Source organism: Equus przewalskii, chromosome 4, assembly GCF_037783145.1.
Source record: "Equus przewalskii isolate Varuska chromosome 4, EquPr2, whole genome shotgun sequence".
NCBI classification, from domain to species: Eukaryota; Metazoa; Chordata; class Mammalia; order Perissodactyla; family Equidae; genus Equus; species Equus przewalskii.
The window spans coordinates 74927270-74948979 of record NC_091834.1 but is presented as its reverse complement, the minus strand read 5'-3'; the positions used below and the strand labels follow the sequence as shown (position 1 = coordinate 74948979).

At 38.8% G+C, this 21710-nt stretch overlaps 1 protein-coding gene across 8 annotated transcripts in view; it reads left to right on the top strand.

Annotated features, from left to right (window-relative positions):
- The window catches only part of CTTNBP2 (cortactin binding protein 2), a 153063-nt gene that overhangs the window by 64629 nt on the left and 66724 nt on the right, over nucleotides 1-21710 (top strand). For 4 of the 8 annotated variants that reach the window (XM_070616386.1, XM_070616387.1, XM_070616388.1 and 1 more), the window contains 2 exons: nucleotides 2315-2539; nucleotides 16209-17865. In XM_070616386.1, the coding sequence (XP_070472487.1) occupies nucleotides 2315-2539; nucleotides 16209-17865 (1882 nt within the window). Of the gene's footprint in view, nucleotides 1-2314; nucleotides 2540-16208; nucleotides 17866-21710 lie in introns of those variants that run through there. The other 4 variants (XM_070616390.1, XM_070616391.1, XM_070616392.1 and 1 more) reach the window with 2 other exon arrangements.

The following is a 21710-nucleotide window of genomic DNA, read 5'->3' as shown; positions in this document are numbered from 1 at the left end:
CTCAAGTCGAGGAAAGGGCTTTAAGCAAACTGTGTAATGACTTTAATTAGATTTCTCCTTCAGATCTTGGTGGGCTGAGTGGAGGTGGGACTGGAAAAGCAGGCATTCTGTTGGTATGACAGCTGGTTTCAGTGGTCATCCTCGCTTCCAGATTTTGTTTAGGTGAAGATTCATGAGTGTTTTCTATAGACTAGGTTGTGCCATGGGCATCAAAGAGAGGGAATGAGATTGATTCATATCCAGTTCAATAGAGTCTGGAGAACATGGGACCTCAGCTGACAAAAAATGTATTCTAGATGCTACGTGAGGAGTATATGCAAGGCTAGCTTCATGAGTGTGCAGCCTGTGCAGTTGCAAAGGACCATGCAATGAGATAGGCCCTGTGTTTGGTTAAATGGTAGGCTGTTGCCGTCTTGAAATTCTTAATTTTTGAACGGAGCCCCATGTTTTCATTTTGTGCTGGGGCCCACAGATTATGTAGTCTGTCCCAGATTTATGACCTACATTGAGGAAACTGTAGATGAAGGGGCCCCAGCAGTGGGAGAGGGAGTGTCCCTCTAAAGTCACCAAGCATTTCGTGGGAAAAAAGTAGGCATTAAATACTTGCAACACTTAATTGGTAAGTCTAGCCTAGCAACTAAGCCGGTCAGGTAGAACATTCCTGCTCCCCTCACCTCCATCTTCATCATCTACCTCCAGTCCTTTCCAACCCAGAGAGAAGTGAAGCAGCTTAGAGAGAGGAAGAGATTTGGATAAAGGGAGAGAGGCTATCATAAACACTTCCCTCCCAGGTGGTGCATGTCAACCTGCAGCTCATCCTAGCTGGGGAAGGGAAGCTGTCATACCACTGAAGCTGGATATTCAAATAACCAAATTGAGACTGTTTTATGTTTTAAGTGACTGTAGGACTTGTATTAGATAAAAGTAATTGGAAAAACCATGAGGCTGTCCCCCGTTTTCATCCAGGGGTGGGGGATCAACTACTACATTGAATAAAAATCAGAGAAAAGTGAAGGAAAGAATGAAATTGCTTTTGAAATTGAATCTCTGAAGTGATTCTTATTCAGTGTATCGAGTACATAATTAAATTTGAGGAATCTAGAAATATCAAATGCTTTTTGACTTATAAACCATGTTGACTTCTAAGTTGAAAATGATCCTCTGAAAACTAGTTTAAATTTAATGGTGAAATTGGACTTTCTGCAATTTGTATTTCTTAATCTAATTTGGTAATAGGAAAAGAAATGTTAGATTATTCCTTGTGTCATTTGCACTTGTGTTTATTTAGTTGTTGGCTTACTGACAGTGATTTAAAAATGGAGAAGCTGTTCCATGCAGTTGCTTTTAAAGTTAGGAAATGTATGTAATATTTCTTTAGAAAACATGTTTAACATTTTGGACAATTAAGCTTGATTTATTGTAAAGTAATTTAGTTTTTCCGCTGGCAGTGACATAGAATAATTTTTTTCTCATGGCTATTCCAAATAACCTGAGTTAGGAAAATGTTGCTAGTTTTCAATATATTCCTACTGCTATTTTCCATTTTATGCAGACTGTTATAGGCTAATTATAGAAAATTGCATCTAGTGCCATGTGGATGTGAAATTAACTTTGATGCTAATGGACTGACATTTGGAGTAAAATGAGGTTACATTCTTGCCTGGGATTCTGTGAACTATATTAACCATATTTTAGTGCCCTTCAACAACGAGGAGATATTTGCATCTTCTCAAATTTTCTGGAGGTTTTCTGTAGTTGGTCAAACTTCATAAAATGCAAATGTGTGCTCTTTGACATAAATTTCATGAACTATTTTCTTCTTTAGCAAATATCCTTATAAATGCTTTCTGGCTATAAAAAACTTGTAAGAAATTTATATTTTATGACTTAACTTGGTAGGTATTATGTGCAGTGTAAGTTCTATCAACATAGAGATAAATTTTTTTTAACTTTACTAAGAGTTATTTTAATTGTTGATATTTCTAATTTTACTTAAAATTAGAAAAGATTACACCTAAAATTCAGATCCTTGAAGGAGTGGGCATCATGGGAAAAAACTATATTTGCATCCTTTGTAATTTAAAAGACAATATTATTAAAGGAAGAAAATTTGAAAGTAGACTGAGTGGCATGCCAGGCTAGTCAGGGATTGGGGTCCCATCCCCTGGCCTCTCACCACCTGATATCGTACGTAAGTGATTACTCACAACAGTTGTGAATACCATTTGGAAAAGTAATCACAAAACTTTCTTACAAATATCTTTCTGTATGTTTTCATTTCTTTCTTCAATACATTCCTCTGATTTTGTTCTAGGCTCGCAGGAAGGAGGTATTTATTCAGGAACGGTATGGGAGATTTAATTTAAACGACCCATTCTTGGCACTGCAGAGAGATTATGAAGCAGGTGCCGGCGATAAAGAGAAGAAGCCAGTTTGTACCAACCCCCTCTCCATCCTTGAAGCAGTCATGGCCCACTGCAGAAAAATGCAAGAAAGGATGTCCACACAGCTGGCTGCTGCTGAGAGCAGACAAAAGAAGGTATTGAGACTTTCAGACATTTCCCCCATAACACAGTATAGAATGAAGAAACCATCTCCGAGGTGGTTGTTTATTTGTAAATACTGTATTTTCAAGAAGGGTTGGGATTAGTACTTAGAAATGCAAAATGCTAATAGATTCTGGTGGCCCTTTTCAAATGTAACTCAAAATAAAAATAGCACTAAATTATGAAAGAAGTATGACAAAGGAAATTATATTTTCCATAATGGTTACTTTGATGCTTTCTTTAAAATATGGATTTTTTTATTTTGGACTTCCCTTGCCTAGTGCTTTAAGACATGTTTAACTGCTAGGTGGGTGATCCAGTAATGCAACCAGGGTTCTGATCATATCATGGCATCCCCAACTTACTTTATCCAGTTTCTGTCTCAAATATTTCTTTACAATTAGAAATTATTTTATTATTTCTTTGGAAAATGAAAACAGCATGAGGAGACTAGAATGAAAGTGCATGGTATATGCAATCTCACAACATGTCATCTTGAAGTCCTGGTTAGTCTCAGACTCGCCTCTGGGGTCTGATGGCTATGTCTGCTGCAGACCTCCAGGCTCCTGCTCACATGTGTTTCATTTAAACCGACCTCCTCCCCCTCCTCCCCTCCCCCACCAACACACACATATTTATTGCACATGAGTGCATGCTTCAAAGAGGCCTAAGTGATAAAAACTTACTGTGATCTGCCATAAAGAAATAGAAGTTTAAATTTTATTCTTCCAACACGCTGCCAAGACTACTGATTCCCTTTATTAGAAAAGAGAGTGAGGAAGTCAGAGAAGCTAATGATGTCTACTCTGATTAGAATTAAAAGTAATATGTTCTTCCATCCATTACTAAAGCATAAATGAAAACATTTCTTCTATTTGTCCTTTTCAGAGAATTCATCATAGCTCACATTTAACACCTGGTTGACAATCAACCTGAAGGCACTATACTATAAATATTTATGATACTGTCATTTCATGTATGTGTTTTTTCCCTATAATTATATCCTTGCACTTATGTATGCCAATGTTCTGGTATAGCTGTTGAGTAAAAGCAAACCTTTTCCTCAATATGTCATATGATACAAAACTAAAGCATTGCGTAAAATAGTAGAGAAGAATAGAAGGCCTTCCATGGATGTGAGGCAGAATCGAATAATTTTACTCTGGACTTTGCAAACGCTGAGACAGCCACTGAGGTCTCTGGAGGTTTTCAAAAATCCCCGTGAACCACGTAAGCAAGAGCCGGTGTATTTCACCTGATGTCACTGAAGCTCGTTTGTATTTCTTGGCTGAGACACATTTCAATTATGTTCTTAAGGTGTCAAATGAACTATTTCATAATAAAGTATTTCTGCTGGGTTTTATGCTACATTATCAAAAATCGAGAAGATATTTTGTGTTCATTTAATATATAAAAGTGTATGCTTTCCTAAATTTTACTTTTTTTTGGTTTTGCATTTTATCTTTCATTTCTCTTATAGGAGAAAAAAACTCATTTCAAGTTGCATCAAAGATTTTATTATCTAGCTAAATTTTTTTTTAAATTGACTTACATCCTGTTTGTTTCTGAATGACTGGGTCATTTCCAACCTGGCTGGGAGTGAAAGGAAATTGTTTCTCTCCTATGGGTCCTGAGAGGCTAATATGAAATGAGCCAGTGATCTGTCTCCCACGTATAACGGGAATACAGGAGTCCTTTATGGCCAAATTCATTGGCTGTGTCATCTCAGTGAAGGGTGGCTCTGATAGGCAATGCTACCCTTTGTCCCTAAAGGATATTCTGTCCTGGTAGATTGTAGCATGTGAGAAGAGGTACAGTTTGTACTCTTAATATGAATCTTTACTTATAAAGGAAATATCACATCAGCCGATAAGACCAGAAACACCAAAGTCATCTTTTTAGCAACAAAATTACCTGTCACCTTTAGTCCTGAAAGTAAATATTTCAACCAAACATCTTCAGTTCCCTTGCATATAGAATAAATGGTAGCTTTAGAAATCTAAAAGCAGTAAGACAAAAACATCCATTATTTTAAATGAGTTCAGTTCTTTAAATCACTGCCAGAGCAAAAGTCGGGGAAAGCAAAGGCCCCATTATCTACAATTCAAGTATTTATTATCTGACACCGGGCATAGCTCTTTGGTAATTCTAAGACATTTGGCCTGAATGCTGCTCTGGTTGGCCTCTCAAGGCGGGAGAGGAGGCTCCATGCTCATTCATGCGTTGGTTCCTGCTGAGACTACTAATAGGAGGGTTAACTGTTTGGTAATTTGTGTGCCAGGAAAATTTGGGCAGGAGTCAATTTGGCAAATGGACTGAGCCCATAAAGCCACTTTGAATAAGCTAATGAGTAATCACCATGGGGAACTTTGCCTCCAGTAATCTACTGCCCCTTCAGAGCCAGTAACCCAGGGTGGAATGATATTTGGTTTTTTATTATTTATCTTGTGCATCATCTGTTAATAAAGCTCTATTCTAATTTATTTTCAATCATTTTATTCACAGTTAGCAAGTATAATTTCTAGCCCTGGAATAGGAAAGACCTTTAATTTGAGCAGAGCCTTTTAAAGTAATAGGCTAAAATAATAACTACAAAATACAGAAGGGAACAATTTTTTTTTTACCAGTGAAAAAATGAAAAGTAGCTCTGTGTATTAGATATAGCTTCTTCTAGGTGGCAGCTCAGTGTGAGGTCAGTTAATGGCAATAGGTGCATCAGGCAGCATTCTTAGTTGTGAGCAAATGAAGCCAATATTCACTGAGTTCAGCAGAAAAGTGTCTCTTGATTGGCTTGCAGCATGGTCGAGCAGGGCTCTTATGAGCCAGCATCACCAACAAATGTTTGCTATAGATCTAGTCTGCAGTTGAGTGATGCTTCTGCTGATGAGCTGGATACTGTAGCTTGCTACTACCAGACAGCACCACTGCCGTCACTGCTCTGGAGAGGTGCCTCCCCTGGCCCCACTTCTTTGCACCACTCATTTCCTAGTTGAATCCTAAGAGGAGGCACATTCTATTGGCCAAGTCTAGACCCCATGCCCCTTCCTAGCTACAAGGAAGACCAACAAAGCAACAATTGGACATATTTTGCTTCTATAGGGGAGAATCATAAGGTGGAGAATTCTCCTAACATAGGATGGAGTTTTCAGTGCTAGAAAACCAAAGAAATGACAAATGGGCCAGAAAAGAACAATCAAATTACTTGTTTTGTTTATTTTATGTGCCTTTTCTTCCTATTATAAATAATTGTATTTTGTTCTGCCATTTGCATTCAGTGCTCTCTACTTCATTATATAACGGTTTCTTTATAACATAAATATAATTTAATTTTAAATTGCTTTCTGGATTTTCATTCAAGGATAACACGTTAGAGAACCATCTAAAATAACTTTTTAGGAAGAGAATATAGGACATTTTGTACATGAATGATTGTTTTTAGCTCATTCCAGAATCTTTTTTGCATAATTCATTGTTACGTTTCAAAATGCATTTTGGCCCCCCTGGGCCATTGCAGACTGAGCATTAAGGGGGAACTGAAGACTGAGGTCTGTGGTGCTAAACAGAGGGGAGGGTGGTTTGCCTGATCCATGTCTTGCCTTCCCTTTCTTGAAACTAACTCAAGAGGACGGGGCAAATGAGAACTGCAGAGCCTGAACAGCTGACTGGTAGCTACATCCTTTATTTAAAAAAAAAAAATCTTTTAATATATCTTATTGTTATGTATTTGTTTACCAGGATTGGACAGGTGTGTGGGGGGGTGACCAGGTGGAGAAGAGGACAAAGGTGCAGTGAGTGTTAAAACATATGGGAGAGCAAGAAGTAATATAGTTAAATGTCATGAGAGTCTTTTGTCGTTGTGACAACCAAGCGCTCTGCTTTCTGATTTTACAAATGACCATAATTGCTTTCCTCTCTGTTTTCCGCTTTGAATTAGAACTAATTGCCTTTACATTACTGCTCTGCTCCCACCTACATAGCTTTCCCTTTCATTGTGTAAAAATAGTTGTTTGGTGCCTCTTCATTCATGGCTCCCAGGCTGGGTGCTATTCTTGGAGCAACCACCCACTTTCTCACTACCAGTGAAGCTGCGTTAGTTCTTCTAAGCTCTTCCACACGATCCCCTGCTTTTAGCAAAAGGATTTGGTGATACTGCTCCATGCAAAATTCCCTGTCAGCCACTACTTGAAAGTGGTTGTGAGTAGATGTAATTTGGACAATAGTAACAAAGTCAACTGGAGCTCAGTAATCTAAGTACACAGGAAGCTGTGGTTCCCCTATGATTATAGTAATATGTGGTTGAGTTCGACGGGTCTCTACCCCTAACCGTCAGGTCCATCTCTGTGGCTTGCTCAGAATTTTCCCAGATTTGGCCAGTGAGAGCTCTTTTAAGCTGGCTCCTTTTAACATGTCCCCATCGTTCTTTAAGTACCTCCTTACTTTCTTACAGCAAGATATTACAGGCTTATGTTATATTTTCCTTAGCCCAACCCCTGGAATTAGCCATTACTCCCAGGAGCACTAATTTAATTTTAATGGAAAATGGTGTTTAGAAATAAATCTAGAGCTAAGAAATTATAATTTACCATTTATGTATATATATATAAATATACACACCTATATATATATTTTATTTATGTATATGTCTCTCTCTATCAAACAATGAGTTCATATGGTATTGACCCTTCTGATTCTAGTCCCAAACCATAGGGTATATTCTTGTCTTTTCTCTATTTAAAACTAACTCCTCCAACAGTGAGAAACCTGACTCCCATTATACTTCAATGTATTTATTCATTTACTCAAGCCTAGAACACACAGAGAGTAGTTTCACAGTTGCTAATCCATAGCACTGTAAAAAGCAAATACGCAAACCTGGAATTCACTATTGTTTACCGCTCTTTAAGGAAGCATTTACATGAAGTGAAATTTACACATCTTAAGTGTGCAAATTGATGAGTTTTTTTTTTTAAAGATTTTATTTTTTTCCTTTTTCTCCTCAAAGCCCCCCTGGTACATAGTTGTATATTCTTAGTTGTGGGTCCTTGTAGTTGTGGCATGTGGGACGCCGCCTCAGCGTGATGAGCAGTGCCATGTCCGTGCCCAGGATTCGAAGTGACAAAACACTGGGCCGCCTGCAGCGGAGCACGTGAACTTAACCACTTAGCCACGGGGCTGGCCTCCAAATTGATGAGTTTTTTAAATGTGCACACTTATGTAATCTGTACTCTTTACAAGATAGAAAATATTTCCATCACCACAGAAAGTTTCTTAGAGTTGTTATATGCTGTCAAGTTGGCTCTGATTCCTGGTGATTATGAATGAGTGACGTTCCACAATGTCCTGTCCTCGACAGCCATACTCTGCTTTTGTAGACTCATACCCATGATTACCTTTATCTTCCTCTTTTCCTGCTGCCTTCTACTTTTCCCAGCATTATTGTCTTTTCCAAAGAATCCCACCTTCTCATGATGTGCCCAAAGCGGGACAGCCTCAGTTTTAACCATTTTTGCCTGTAGCGATAGTTCAGGCTTAATTTGCTCTAGGATCCACTTGTGCATCTCTCTGGCGGTCCAGGGCATCTGTAGAGCTCTCCTCCAACACGGTATTTCAAATGAATCATTTTTTTCCTGTCAGCCTTCTTCACTGTCCAGCTTTCACACGTATCCATGGTAATTGGGAATCTGAAGGTGTGGATAATCTTGGCCTTGGTCTCTAATGTCACTTCCTTATACTTGATGACCTTTCCTAATTCTTTCATTGCTGCCCTTCTGAGTCTCAGTCTTCTCTGGGTTTCTTGGCTGCAGTCTCCCTTTATTTATTTATTTTTCCTTAAAGATTGGCACCTGAGCTAACAACTGTTCCCAATCTTTTTTTCTTTCTGTTCTTCTCCCCAAAGCCCCCCAGTACATAGTTGTATATTCTAGTTGTGAGTGCCTCTGATTGTGCTTGCAATCTCCCTTTAAATTGACTGAACCAAGGTAAACAAATCTTTAACAATTTCAGTGTCTTCATTGTCCATGTTAAAGTTGTGTAGTTCTTCTGTAGTCACGATTTTTGTCTTGATGTTCATATGCAGTCCTGCTTTGGCACTTTCTTCTCTCACTTTTGTCAGAAGTTGTTTCAAGTCATTGCTGCTTTCTGCACACAAATCATTGCTGCTTTCATGCACCCTTGTCTGATACCTCTGCATGGGAAACCATTCTCTCTCTCCATATTCTGCCCTGACAGTGGCTTCTTGTCCACAATACAGGTTACGCATCAGGACAATCAAGTGCTGAGGCATGCCCGTTTCTTTCAGAGCAGCCCAGAGCTTTTCTGATCCACACAGTCAAAGGCTTTACTGTAGTCTATAAAACATAGACTAACCTTCTGAAATTCTTTGGAGCACTCCAGTAGCCAACAGATAATTGCAATTAGATCTTGTTTGCCTCTCCCTTTTCAAAATCCAGCTTGGACAGCAGGCATTTCTTGCTCTATATACGGTAAAAGCCTTTGCTGCAGCACCTTCAGCATCACTACTTGCATGGGAAATTAGAGCAATGGTCCTATAGTTACTACACTCCTTGGAATCTCCTTTCTTGGGGATTGGGATATATATTGAGCATTTCCAGTCTGTAGGCCATTGCTTTGTTTTCCATATTTATTGGCATATTTTTGTTAGGATTTTACAGATTCCATCTCTGTGGCTTGAAATAATTCTGTTGTTATACCATCTACCCCTGGTGACTTATTTCATCCCAATACTTTCAGAGCAGCTTTCACTTCACTTGCTAAAATTACAGGCCCTTCCTCAGAGGAATCTGTCATCCTTTTGTCTCTTTTGTGTAGATCTTCAGTATCCTGTTGCCAGCTTCCCTTTATTTTCTCCTATCAGATAGTGTGCTTCCCTGTTGGTTATTCAGCTTTCCTATTCTAGTTTTAAATTTCCCTTTGAATCCTTAAATCTTCTGGAAGAGACCTTTTGTTCCTTTCTATCTCTTTCCTGGAGTACCTTCCCAATAAATGCCTCCCCCCAATTCAGGCAACCACTGAACACTCTTCTGATTTTTTCATCATGGATTAGTCTTACGTTTGTAGTAGAACATCAGGTAAATGATGACTGTAGTTAAATAATAGGCCTTAAATGCAGGAACTCTTAAGTCTTTCAATTTTTTCTTTATAAAAATTGTTTTGGTTGTTCTAGATGCTTTGCATGTCTATAAAAATTTGAAATTAGTTTGTTGGTTTCTCCAAAAGTTTGCAGGTATTGAAATTTTACTGATGCTGTAGACTAATTTGTTGAGAATTGACATCTTAACAAAATTGAGTCTTCCAACACATTATCATGGTATATTCCTCCATTTTTTAGATCTGTATAATTTTTTTAGCAATGTTTTGTTCTTTTCAGTGTTCTGGTCTTTTTCCTCTTTTCTTGGATTTATTCCTAAACATTTTATGTTTTTGATGCTATTGTAAATCACACTGGTTTTGAAGTATTTTCCAAATATTTGTTGCTAGTATACAGGTATTCAAGTGATTTTTCTTTGTTGACATTGATCCTATGATCTTGCTAAACTTGCTTATTAGTTTTAGCAGTTGTTTTGTATATTGTGTATGATTTTGCAGGAAACAAACATGTTTTCTGTGAATAGGGCCCGTTTTACTTTTTCCTTTCCAAATTGCCTGCTGCCTTTCTTCCTTCTTCTCCATCCCCCCAACCCCATCATTGCACCGACTGGAACCTCCAGTACAACGTGGAATAGGAGTGAGAGCAGATGTCAGTGCCTTTTCCTTTTCTCAGAGAGAAGACAGTCTGTGTTTCACCATTAAGTACAATGTTAGCTGTGTTTTTTTATAGATGCCGTTTATCTCACTGAAGTTTCATTCTGTTCTTTGTTGAGAGGTTTTTTATCGTGAATGGGTTTTGAATTTTGTAAAATGGTTTATCTGCTTCTATTGATGTGGTCGTGGTTTTTCTCTTTATTCTTTTAATGTGATAAATTACACTGGTTTTTCTCTTTATTCTTTTAATGTGATAAATTACACTGATTTTCCAATATTGAACCAACTTGGATTCCTCACGTAAACTTCAGTGGATCACCTTTTTTTCGCTCTTTTTATATATTGCTGGATTCCTTTTGCCTATATTTTGCTAAGGAGTTTGGAGTCTCAGTTAATGAGTGATAATTTTTCTGTAAATTTAAAAAAAATACTTGACTGGTATTGATATGAAGGTAATTCTGGGTTCATAAAGTGAATTGGGAACAATTTCCTCCTCTGTTTTCTGAAAGGGTATGTATAAATTTGGCATTATTTCTTTCTTTTATGTTTGGTAGAAGTTACTATTAACGCCATGTGAGCTAGGAGTTTTCTTTGGGAGAAAGTTTTTATTTGTGAAGTCAATTTCTTCAAAAATATTTATCCTTTTCCAATTTCCATTCCAATTTTCTATGCCATTTTATGTCACTTCTGAAAGTTGTGTTTCAGAGGGATTTGATTTGTTGAATTCATTAGCACAAAGTTATTCATTATTATCCTTTTAATATTCATTCTGTAGTTGATATCCCCTTTTTTATTCCTATTTATAATTTGTGTCTTTCTATATTTCTTAATCTGTTTTTTTCTAAATGTTTAACAATATTATTAATCTTTCAGGTGAAAAGCAACTTCTCGCTTTGTTAATTTCTCTATCATTTCTCTGTTCTATTTCATTGATTTCTTACCTTTGTTATTTCTTTCCTTCTACTTACTCTGTATTTAATTTGCTTAACTTTTCCTAGCTTCTTAAGGTGAACCTTAGATTGATTTGAGGAAACTCTTCTTTTCTAGTGTAAGCAATTGAAGGTATAAGTTTCTCACTATCCTCTGCTTTAGGTGCCTTTAAATACTCTTCTTTCACTGCATCCCACAAATTTTTGTATGTTGTGTTTTTATTGTCATTCGGCCCAAAATATATTCTAATTTCCTTCGTGATTTCATCTTAAGCTTTTGTACTATTTAGAAATATCTTGTTTTACTTTTGAATTTTGGGGTGTTCTTAATATCTTATTGTGATTCTTTATAATTTAATTCTGCTGTGGTTAGAGAACATATTCTGTAAGATGTTAGTCGTTTTGGTTTTTCATAGCTCAGTAGGTGCATCTGAAAAGACTGTCTCTTCTATAATCTTGAGGTATTCATTTCTAATGTCATTTAGGCCAGGTGGTTTTTATAGTGTTATTCAGATCTATATTTTGCTGATTTTTTTAATCTAGAGTTTTTTGAGAGAAGATTGTTATTATTATAGACTTGTCTATTTCTCCCCTTATTTCTTTCAGTTTTTCCTTCATATATTTTAGAGATGGGCCCAATTTCTGAGTACATTTCTCTTAACAGGAGATCACTTTTTAAAAAAATAACTTTGTATATCTTGTAATCTTTTATTGTATACTAGACATTATGGATGATATGGTGCAGGGACTCTGGATTCTGTTATCTTCTGAATAATGTATTTTGCTCTAGTAAGCAGTTAACCTGGTTAGAGTCATACTCCAAACTCCACCTCCTTGCAGTTGGCAATAGCTGAAATATGTACTCAGTTCTGTCAGCCATTCAGCAGCCACCTCTCTCATTCGGTGTGGAGTCTCCCCTATGAAGGTGTAATTGAAGAGTCAACCCAGGATACTGGTGGGGTTTGCTGAGACAGTTCCATCCTCTGACTCCTCAAGCGAGTGTAAGAGGTGCTCTGTGCTTGAGTTCCTGCTGCCAGTGCTGTCAGGAGGCAGCATGGCCCTCACTTGAAAAGCTATCCAAGGGCAAATCTCATCCAGTGCTGTTGGCTCCTTTCTGGTGAGAGGGTGTACTCCTCTTTTATTTCTGCCACTTATATTGCTCTCCACAGCCTTCAAATAGTTAGATGTTATATTTTTTCAAGGATTTATAATTATTATCTACAGGAGAGAGAGTGTAATAAAAGTTATTTCACCATTACTCGTAGTGGAGCTTTCTCTGCTGTACTTTGTAATTGTTGAATTATAATTATCTAACTTATAAAAACATCCATCTATATATTTAATATGATCAGTTCTCTAGATCCTTGTTTGCCTGTAAATGTGTTTTTGGAGAAAACATGTTATGCCAAAGTGACACATTTTTCAATAGCACAGCAAGTTATTATATTATGAATTGAAACCACTTTCTAATGCCAGGCACAATGGTGTGTGCTTTACATGTGTTGCTTCATTTAATCCCATGAAGTAGTCACTATTGCTGCCCTATTGTGAAGAAAGAGGACCAAGCAGAACTGATCTTTGGAGACAGAACTTACCAAGGTCATACAGCTAATAAGTTTTGGATCAGAACTTAGTGCTATATCATTTACTCTTTTAAGCACAGAAACTTTGTCTCTGGGCCAGAATGGTCAAGGAATTTTTTTTAATATAAAAAATTATTTTTTAATTTTGGGAGTATGTTTATATATGGATTGGAAGGAGCCAATAGAGAGGAGAATGTTTAATCTTTCTAAAGAGCAGTGTGATAACTGATGGAGGAAGTCTCAGAGGTGAGAGGAGAGAATGAAGTCAATTGCTGAAGAAAGTCTGACCTTCAACAGATGGAAGCCTTTCTCCCTGAGAGTGAAGGGAAGGGCATAGGGATTGGTGGGGCTATAACAAAGCTTAAGGGAGGAGACAGGATGTAGAGGGAGTGAGTTTGTCTTAATTTTCTTGATAAAAGAGTCTGTCAGGGTAGACTGAGAGTCAGTTGAGTGGTCATTGGGTGTAGTTTCGGGGAGAGCGACAGAGGTTTAAATATCCCTGAAGCAAATGGCAGAGGAAGCTAAACAAAGTTAGGTAGAGTGATTGATGATTAGGGCTCAGAGCTCAATTGAGGTTGGAGCCATGAGATTTATAGGTGCATCAATTATGTGGTTTCCTCTCTGCTGTGCTATCTATGGTGAGATTAAAAAAGACTCGCGTTAGCCTGAGATAGGATTTATAAGGTTCACATGATGGACTGACAAAGATACAAAAGAATTACGGGTGCTTTTATAGTACTCTAGTTTTCTGTATAAATATCTGAGATTAAGTTGATCTCCTGTTGGGAGACTTTCTTTACTTTGATTCTGAAATATGAGATGAAAGTTATCATTTCAAGAATAAAGTGTGATGACCCATAATGAATAAATACTTGGGCAAGATGTGTGATGTGGTGAGGAAATCTTGAGACAAGTGGAACCCTGAGTGTGTGCCATGATACTGACACTGATTAACTGGATAACAACAGAGAAATCACTAACTTGGCCTCTAGTTAGTTTTGTAAAATGAAGGTAGCCCTTAAAGTTCTATAAGACGTCTTTTTGTCCACCTTCAGAGGCAAATTATGAACTCATATCTTAAAAATAAGCTGAAAATTGACCTAGTTTGTGCTTTACCCTATATTGCTATAAGAATTGGGGGTGGGGAGGGCTAATATAAAATATATTTAAAATTTTCTTAATAGTCGTAACTTTGTGTATGCCAAGAGCAACCTATTATTTGATACGTTTAGTAGAGTCGGGTGTGCTTTAATAATTAATTAGTCAAAATAAATAAGTCAAATTTTCTATGAGGCACCCAGATGAATAAAATATATGTATAAATATAGTATATGACAGCACTATTATTCACCAAATCTTACCTAATCTACTTATAAAGTCAGCCCCCAAATTTCATATAGTAAAATAGAGTGTGTATAAACAGTTGTCTCTAATTATTCTTGGGGAATTATCCATTTTTCTGATCACCTATTTATAGGACCAACTGCATTGCTATTTAACATCTTCTTCAAAGCAGGAAGCATCCCAAAGTAAATAATATCTCTGACTCCTGATTGGGCAGTGAGCCATTCTCTCCTTTTGGTCCCATGACTCACTGTGAGGGGAATGGAGTAATGGACTTTCTCAGCAGGGTGAGGAGCAGGAGCACATCCTCACAACTGATGGATCGTGCGAGGATCTTTCCTCTATTATTGTTGACTAAAAACTGACTTAAATAACTACCGGCTCTTTTGAGAGTATTATTTGTGTTTAACATCTAATGGAAGAAAAAGTCCTTTCCATATCTTTAATCAGGTAGATCTTCTTGAACCTTTATGAATCGTAGGCCTTTTATGGACCACCAATGGAATGTTTCTCTAGTTGGGAAGGTGAGGCATGTGGACCAGCCTGACCACTGTAGCCCAGCTTGGGGATATGTCCTTCCTGAGCACCTCATGGCAGACGTTCCCCTGGAGAAAAGTGAGAAGCCTGCACAAACATGTTAGAATCATGCAACTGTAGAACCTGTGTACCCAGAAAGGCTATCAGTGTTCAGAAGTTTGTTGTTTCTGGGAACTATGTTAATTTCATTCATTCAATCAACAATTTATTAAGCGTCAGTGTGCCAGACACTGCTCTAGGTCTTGGGGACACAGCAGCAAAGAAAACACAGTCCCTGCCCTCCTGGAGTCACGTGCTAGTGGGGACAGGTGGGTGCTAAACAGGGAGTGATAAATACGTGGTGGGGGAGCTGTTGTTTTCAGCAGGCGGTGAGGGAGGCCTCACTGTAAAGGTGGTAGTTGAGCAGGGGGCTGAAGGAAATAAGAGAGGCTCCTTCTGGTGCTGTTGGGTGCTTTTGAGCATATTAGAGAACCCCATCTGGAGATAGAAAGGTTTTTAAAAGCTCCTTCTCTACATTGATCAATTAGAAACATGTTTCTTAGGAAAGCATAAATCCTAGGGGTCTGTGGCTTGGTGAGCAGAGAGAGCCTTTTTGTGAAGGAAAAGGTGCCCTCTTCCCAGGCAGATGCAGCCCCATGCAGTGGGCAAACAGCACTGAGTGGGCAGGGCTGGATTTTAGTCCCGCTTGCCCCTCCAACTGGTCACCCTTGTGTAGGGCACAAACTGCTTAGTGCAGGAGCCCTGTGTGAAGGGGGGTGGTGGAATTCAAGGCAGAGAGGACAGCATGGTTGAAGACCCTGAGTCAGGAAACGTTCAAGAAACACCAGGGAGGCCCGTGTAGTGGGAGCGAAGTGAGCAAGTGGGATTGAGGTAGGAGCTGAGGTCAGCCTGGGGTTCACTGATGTTGATTATAGTTCTAATAAGATGTTTCTTTAGCTCCTTACAGTTTTCAGAGAACTTTCACATATGATTTTATATGATTTCTACAGCAACCCATCATAAGAAGTTCGAAGAAGTTAAAAAAAAAAGTGAAGTAATACAATTACCAAATATGAGAGCTTAGAATTTAACTGAAGTCCTCTGTTTTCGGCACTTTTCATTATACTATACCTCAAAGATTAGTTAGTAATTTTAAGGCACTAAACCTTTTTTAAAAAAAAAAAACAAAAACACCAGTTCCCTCAGACTTGTATTTTTTACAAAAACAGACCTTTCTGAACTCTGTGTTGTGATTTGAAGCATCAGATTACTGTTCTTTTCTATAGTTAACTTTAATAGATTTTTAAAATTCTACGTTGCTATAACTTAGGTGTTTTTCATAAAACCATTTACATTTTACTGAGTCTCTAAAATATTATCTTTCATATCACAACATATTATGGAACTGTAGCATTTAGCTAACCCAAACCATGTAATTGTTACAAAATTAATAATCTCACAAGAAGCATTTCTTTGGCTAAAAGCATTGTCTGCATGTTAATCAGGGCTGTCCTGTGGATTTCTTTCAGCTGGAGATGGAAAAGCTTCAGCTCCAAGCCCTTGAGCAAGAGCATAAGAAGCTGGCCTCCCGCCTGGAGGAGGAGCGCGGCAAGAACAAGCACGTGGTCCTGATGCTCGTCAAGGAGTGCAAACAGCTCTCAAGCAAAGTCATAGAGGAGGCCCAGAAGCTAGAAGAAGTAATGGCCAAACTGGAAGAGGAAAAGAAAAAGACGAGTGCATTAGAAGAGGAACTTTCTGCTGAGAAACGAAGAAGCACGGAAATGGAGGCTCAGATGGAAAAACAACTCTCTGAGTTTGACACTGAACGGGAACAGCTTCGTGCCAAGCTGCACCGAGAAGAAGCGCACACCACTGACCTCAAAGAGGAGATAGACAAGATGAAGAAAATGATTGAGCAACTGAAAAGGGGAAATGACAACAAACCAAGCCTCTCTCTCCCCCGGAAGACAAAAGATAGGCGTTTGGTCTCCATATCTGTGGGAACAGAAGGACCTATGACAAGGTCTGTTGCATGTCAGACAGACCCAGTGATAGAAAGCAGTGACCACGTGAAGAAGTTGCCTTTGACCATGCCTGTAAAGCCTTCCACAGGGAGCCCCCTAGTTTCTGCAAATGCAAAAGGGAATGTGTGCACCAATGCCGCGTTGGTCAGACCAGGTATTGACAGGCAGGCTTCTCATGGTGACTTGATTGGCTCCTCTCTGCCTACTGTCCCACCTCCAAGTGCAAACAGAATTGAGGAAAATGGACCGAGCACTGGCTCAACCGCAGATTTAACAAGTAGCACACCCCCACTTCCCAATAACGCTGCCCCTCCCACCGTGCAAACGCCAGGCGTAGCTCCCCAGAGCTACTCACAAGCTTCACCTATGCACAGTTTACATTCACCATGTGCCAATGCGTCTTTGCATCCAGGTCTAAACCCGCGAATCCAAGCAGCTAGATTTAGATTTCAGGGCAATGCTAATGACCCAGACCAAAATGGAAATACTACCCAAAGTCCTCCATCAAGAGATGTCTCTCCTACAAGTCGTGAAAATCTAGTGGCCAAACAACTAGCTCGGAATACTGTGACCCAGGCACTGTCAAGATTTACAAGCCCTCAAGCGGGAGCACCCCCAAGGCCTGGAGTGTCCCCCACAGGGGACGTTGGCACCTACCCTCCAGTTGGTCGGACCAGTCTAAAGACTCCCGGTGTAGCGCGAGTTGACAGAGGAAACCCTCCTCCCATCCCTCCAAAAAAGCCAGGGCTCTCCCAAACTCCTTCTCCACCACACCCCCAGCTCAAGGTTATTATGGATAGCAGCAGGGCCTCCAACGCAGGGGCCAAAGTTGATAACAAAACTGTGGCTTCGCCTCCTTCCAGTTTGCCACAAGGGAACAGGGTAATAAATGAGGAGAATCTCCCTAAGTCATCCTCCCCTCAGCTGCCACCAAAACCATCCATAGATTTAACTGTGGCACCGGCAGGCTGTGCCGTTTCAGCCCTGGCCACGTCTCAGGTGGGTGCCTGGCCTGCTGAAACCCCTGGACTGAACCAACCTGCATGTTCAGAAAGCTCCCTTGTCATTCCCACCACCATTGCCTTTAGCTCTTCCATAAACCCTGTTAGTGCCTCATCCTGTAGAGCAGGTGCCTCAGACAGCCTCCTGGTAACAGCATCAGGTAAAGGGATTGGAATATTATACCCTTTTTTAAGAATGTGGCCTGTCCTCTCACTTGCTTTAATTTCCTTCACGTTGCCTTGAAACTTGTTTTTTTTTTTCCTTTGATGCATTTTTTTTTCTTATTTCTTTCCTCTCTTTTTTTTTTGTATTTTTCTTTAAAGGCTCCGGGGTATGGTGATTCATCTTGCTATATGAATTGTAGTTTCGTTATGCTAAAGAGCTTTCTTCTTTTAAAATAATCTGAACATAGCGGTTTGGAGCACATGGAGACCATTAATTTAGAGACTAAAGCGTTTCCATGGGAGGAAAGACTATTCCTTATTAAATATTTATCTCACAAACTTCAGTATTAGGGGGTCTTCACCAGACAGTATGTGTTCAGTTCCATCCCTTCTGAGATAAGATTTAAAAAAATGCTTTCAAGTAGTTATTAACACTACAGTCTACCTTGGATTATCAGATTGACTTCAGTTCCCTAATTGGCATGTTCTACATTTTAATATCAGTTTCAAGGTTTTTTTAACCTCAAAAACAGAGAGTGTATATTTATAAATCTCTGTTTTGAGTTTAGTTTATTGCAAAGGCTCTTTACTCTATTTAGAGCTGTTGTCTTTCAGCACTTGAGCACAGATGGGTAACATAGCATGTGGGCTGTGTAAGGGAAGGTTTCCATTGCAGATGTGGTTTATGAAGTCACTGAATCTGGGATTCTTGAACAAAGAAGTCAATAAAGGTCTGGATTTTTCCCTTTTGCTATATGGTGCTAGAGGAAGCATTGCTTTTAATTGACGTGACTGGATCAGTTCTTCACTGAGTAAATGTGGCTCTAAAATAATGCAGTGGTGTCAAGGTCCTGTTGAAAGTTTGGGGAAGTCTCTCCTACCGTGGGATCATGGTGGTTAGCAGAGACTATTGGTTCTAATGAGAGGGGACCTAAAGAATTCAAGGAAGGTTTGAGTAGTGTTTCATTTAAAATTTAAGAGGAAGAATGGGAATGAGAAAAACAGCACTTTACTTGCTAATTATCAGATAACGAGAGCAGTATGCCAGGACTTTTTATAAGTCCAATTTTCCACTTATAAGCTGTCTCCTTGAAATTAAGCTCCTTGAGAGGCTGTGTTCCTACTTTAAGGGGTAAAATTGGGAATTGAAAACAGCATGGACTCTGATGTCGGTCAGATCTGCCTTGCAGTCTAGGCTCTGCCATTTACAGCTGTGTGTTTTGGGTGATTTTTCTTGAACTGAGCAAGTTTTCTCATCCTTAATCCAGAGCTTATGCTACTCATTTGAGGGAGGGTGGCTATTAGGAGTATTTAATATCATAACGTGCAAAGAGCATGGTCTTGCGCTTAGAGCAGCATGAGTGATGAATAAGTAGAGGCGATATTACTGCTTCAATGATACTGTTGCTTAAAGCATTTTTGAAAATTTGCTTTAGAATTGACCTGTTACTTTGTAATGTCTTTACAGGCGTTCAGCTTTCCATATTTTTTATCCAAAATGGTATTACTGAGCTAGACAGCCCTTCTCATGGCCTAAAATGATGTTGGCTGTTTCCCACAAATTAAATCCACCCTCAAAGGGGGAATTTTTGCTCTCATTCAGGAGAATCAGAGAATGTGCTGTAAGATCGTAAGGCAGTCACAGAACACAAGTTCCAAAAATGTTTGGAGCAGTGGCAGTGCTGTTGACGTAAATGCACAGACTCTGAAGCAGAAAACACTTCCAAGGATATATAAATTTTGTCAGTTTTTAAAAAATTCAAAGCCGTCTTTGGTTTGATACCTTGATGCTCTGCCATTTGTTGCCTTGACCATTACGGTGGTCCAGGGGTCCAGCTGCAAATGCCCTTTGGCTTCAGTGGAGAAACTTTAAAACCAGGATCCTTGACTGAGGAACATTTTGTCAGCAGGATTTTAAGTTAACCTTTAAAAGACAGACAATTGCTGGTCCGTTATATATTCACCAGAATGGCCTGCCTAGAATACAGTGGAATTTTGGATAAAGGAGCCACAACCCCTGTGAAAAATGCCCTGTGCTGGTGTCCAGAGAGCAAAAGGGTATAAATAGCAGGGCCAAAGAAATAGCAGCCACTGAAGATATGTGAAACTGGTTCCTCTGATTGTGTAATTTGGCCACAATATCTCAGAACTTCAGGATTACCTTTGGTGGGATAACAGGTTTCTATCATTTGATTATAAGATGTGGCTTATTAGGGGAAAACAGAGGCAGCAGAGGTTGTTGGTCATTCAGCAAGCGTTCACTGAGTATCTAGTCTGTTCTGGGATGGGAAATGCTGTTACAGTTACATAATGGGCTGTATAACTCAACCATGAGTGTAGGTCACCCTGAACTTTCCAAATGAGTATAGCATTTCAACTCTGTTTTTCATTTAGATTGCGCCTATATTTGCTGCCATGCCCATTGCAATTAGGAAGCACCAGAGCTCCCACCTTCCTGCTTCTTAACCTATCTGTGCCCCAGTGAGCTTGTGCCTTTCCAGATCATGAGCTCATTGATGGGTATTAATCTTCTAAACAGCCACTAATGCCATTGTGGTTGGTAAGAGCTGGGCATGGGGACCGAGCACATCTGCCAAATGCCCAGTAGATGTCTGTTCTGATTTCAGTGATGAAAAGAGCACTGGACTGAGTGTAAGAAGGCAGGGTTAGGTCATTTCTGCCCCTTTCTAGGTATCACTCTAAAGAGCAAATTCTCGCTGTGCCAATTAGCATTTCCATCTGAAAATGAAAGCACTGAACCGAAAAAGTAGTAATACTTCCAAATCAAAAAGATTTATTAGACTTGCCTGTTGAATTTCTCAAACAACAGTTTACCACCTCTCCCTCCTTGGAGAACTGCTAGAGGCCCTGATCTTCCAAATTCAAAAATTCTGTGTTTCTATGTCAGCTTGTATCTATGACAAGCAGTTATGCTCAAGTTAAGGCACTAGGGAGAATTACAAATTGTGTTGTAAATTACTGTAGCTCCATTAGCAATTTTTGTGGTCAGATGTTAAAAATTTAAAGAACATTTAAAATTCTAAATGCATTAGAATTTCTTGTTTCTCCTGAACTTGTCAAATGAACACATTTTAATTATTAGATGAACAGAAGTCTAAACCAGAAATCACCCCAGGCAACTGAGTTTCCATACCCTTGGAAATTTTTTTCTGTTGTTGTTGTTTTTATTTGATACATTTTATTTAATTTGGTTCAGACTTTTTTTCTTAGTTAAACACATATTTTAAAAATTATCCTCCATGTATGATTGGCTTCAAACAGAAAACAAGATTGATCTGAGCTATGACATTAACCTTCTCCACACTCTGAAGCTGATGCCAGAAGCTGTTCTCAACACCTCTTCCCTCTGCCATTGCACATTCTGTCTGTCCCCTTCATCACTGCATGTTCTGCAGGAGTCTCACCTTTACTAATGTTTGCATATGACACTGCAAAGCTGAATGACATTTTTCTAACATCATTAGAGGGGCTGTATGACCACAGGTCTGTTCTGTCTTTGTTAACCATTACTTAACCAGTCAACTAAATATTACCATTTTTATCATTGCTGGCAATTTCAAATGAACAATAAAGTCTCATGGTGAAGTTCTATTTTATTTTTCCTGTATTTATAGCAGTATTTATTAAAATAACTTAAGCTTGTCTATGCTAGAGAAAATTGGAAATGATAGTGGAGATAAAATTTATTTAAACTTTAAGAATACTTGGTATTTAGAAAGTATTTTTCTTTTTGTCAAAGATTTTTTAAATATAAACCTCTAAGAAAATAAAGTTGTTATATATTCTTCTGTAGTTTTGTATAACAGAGAGAGAACTATAA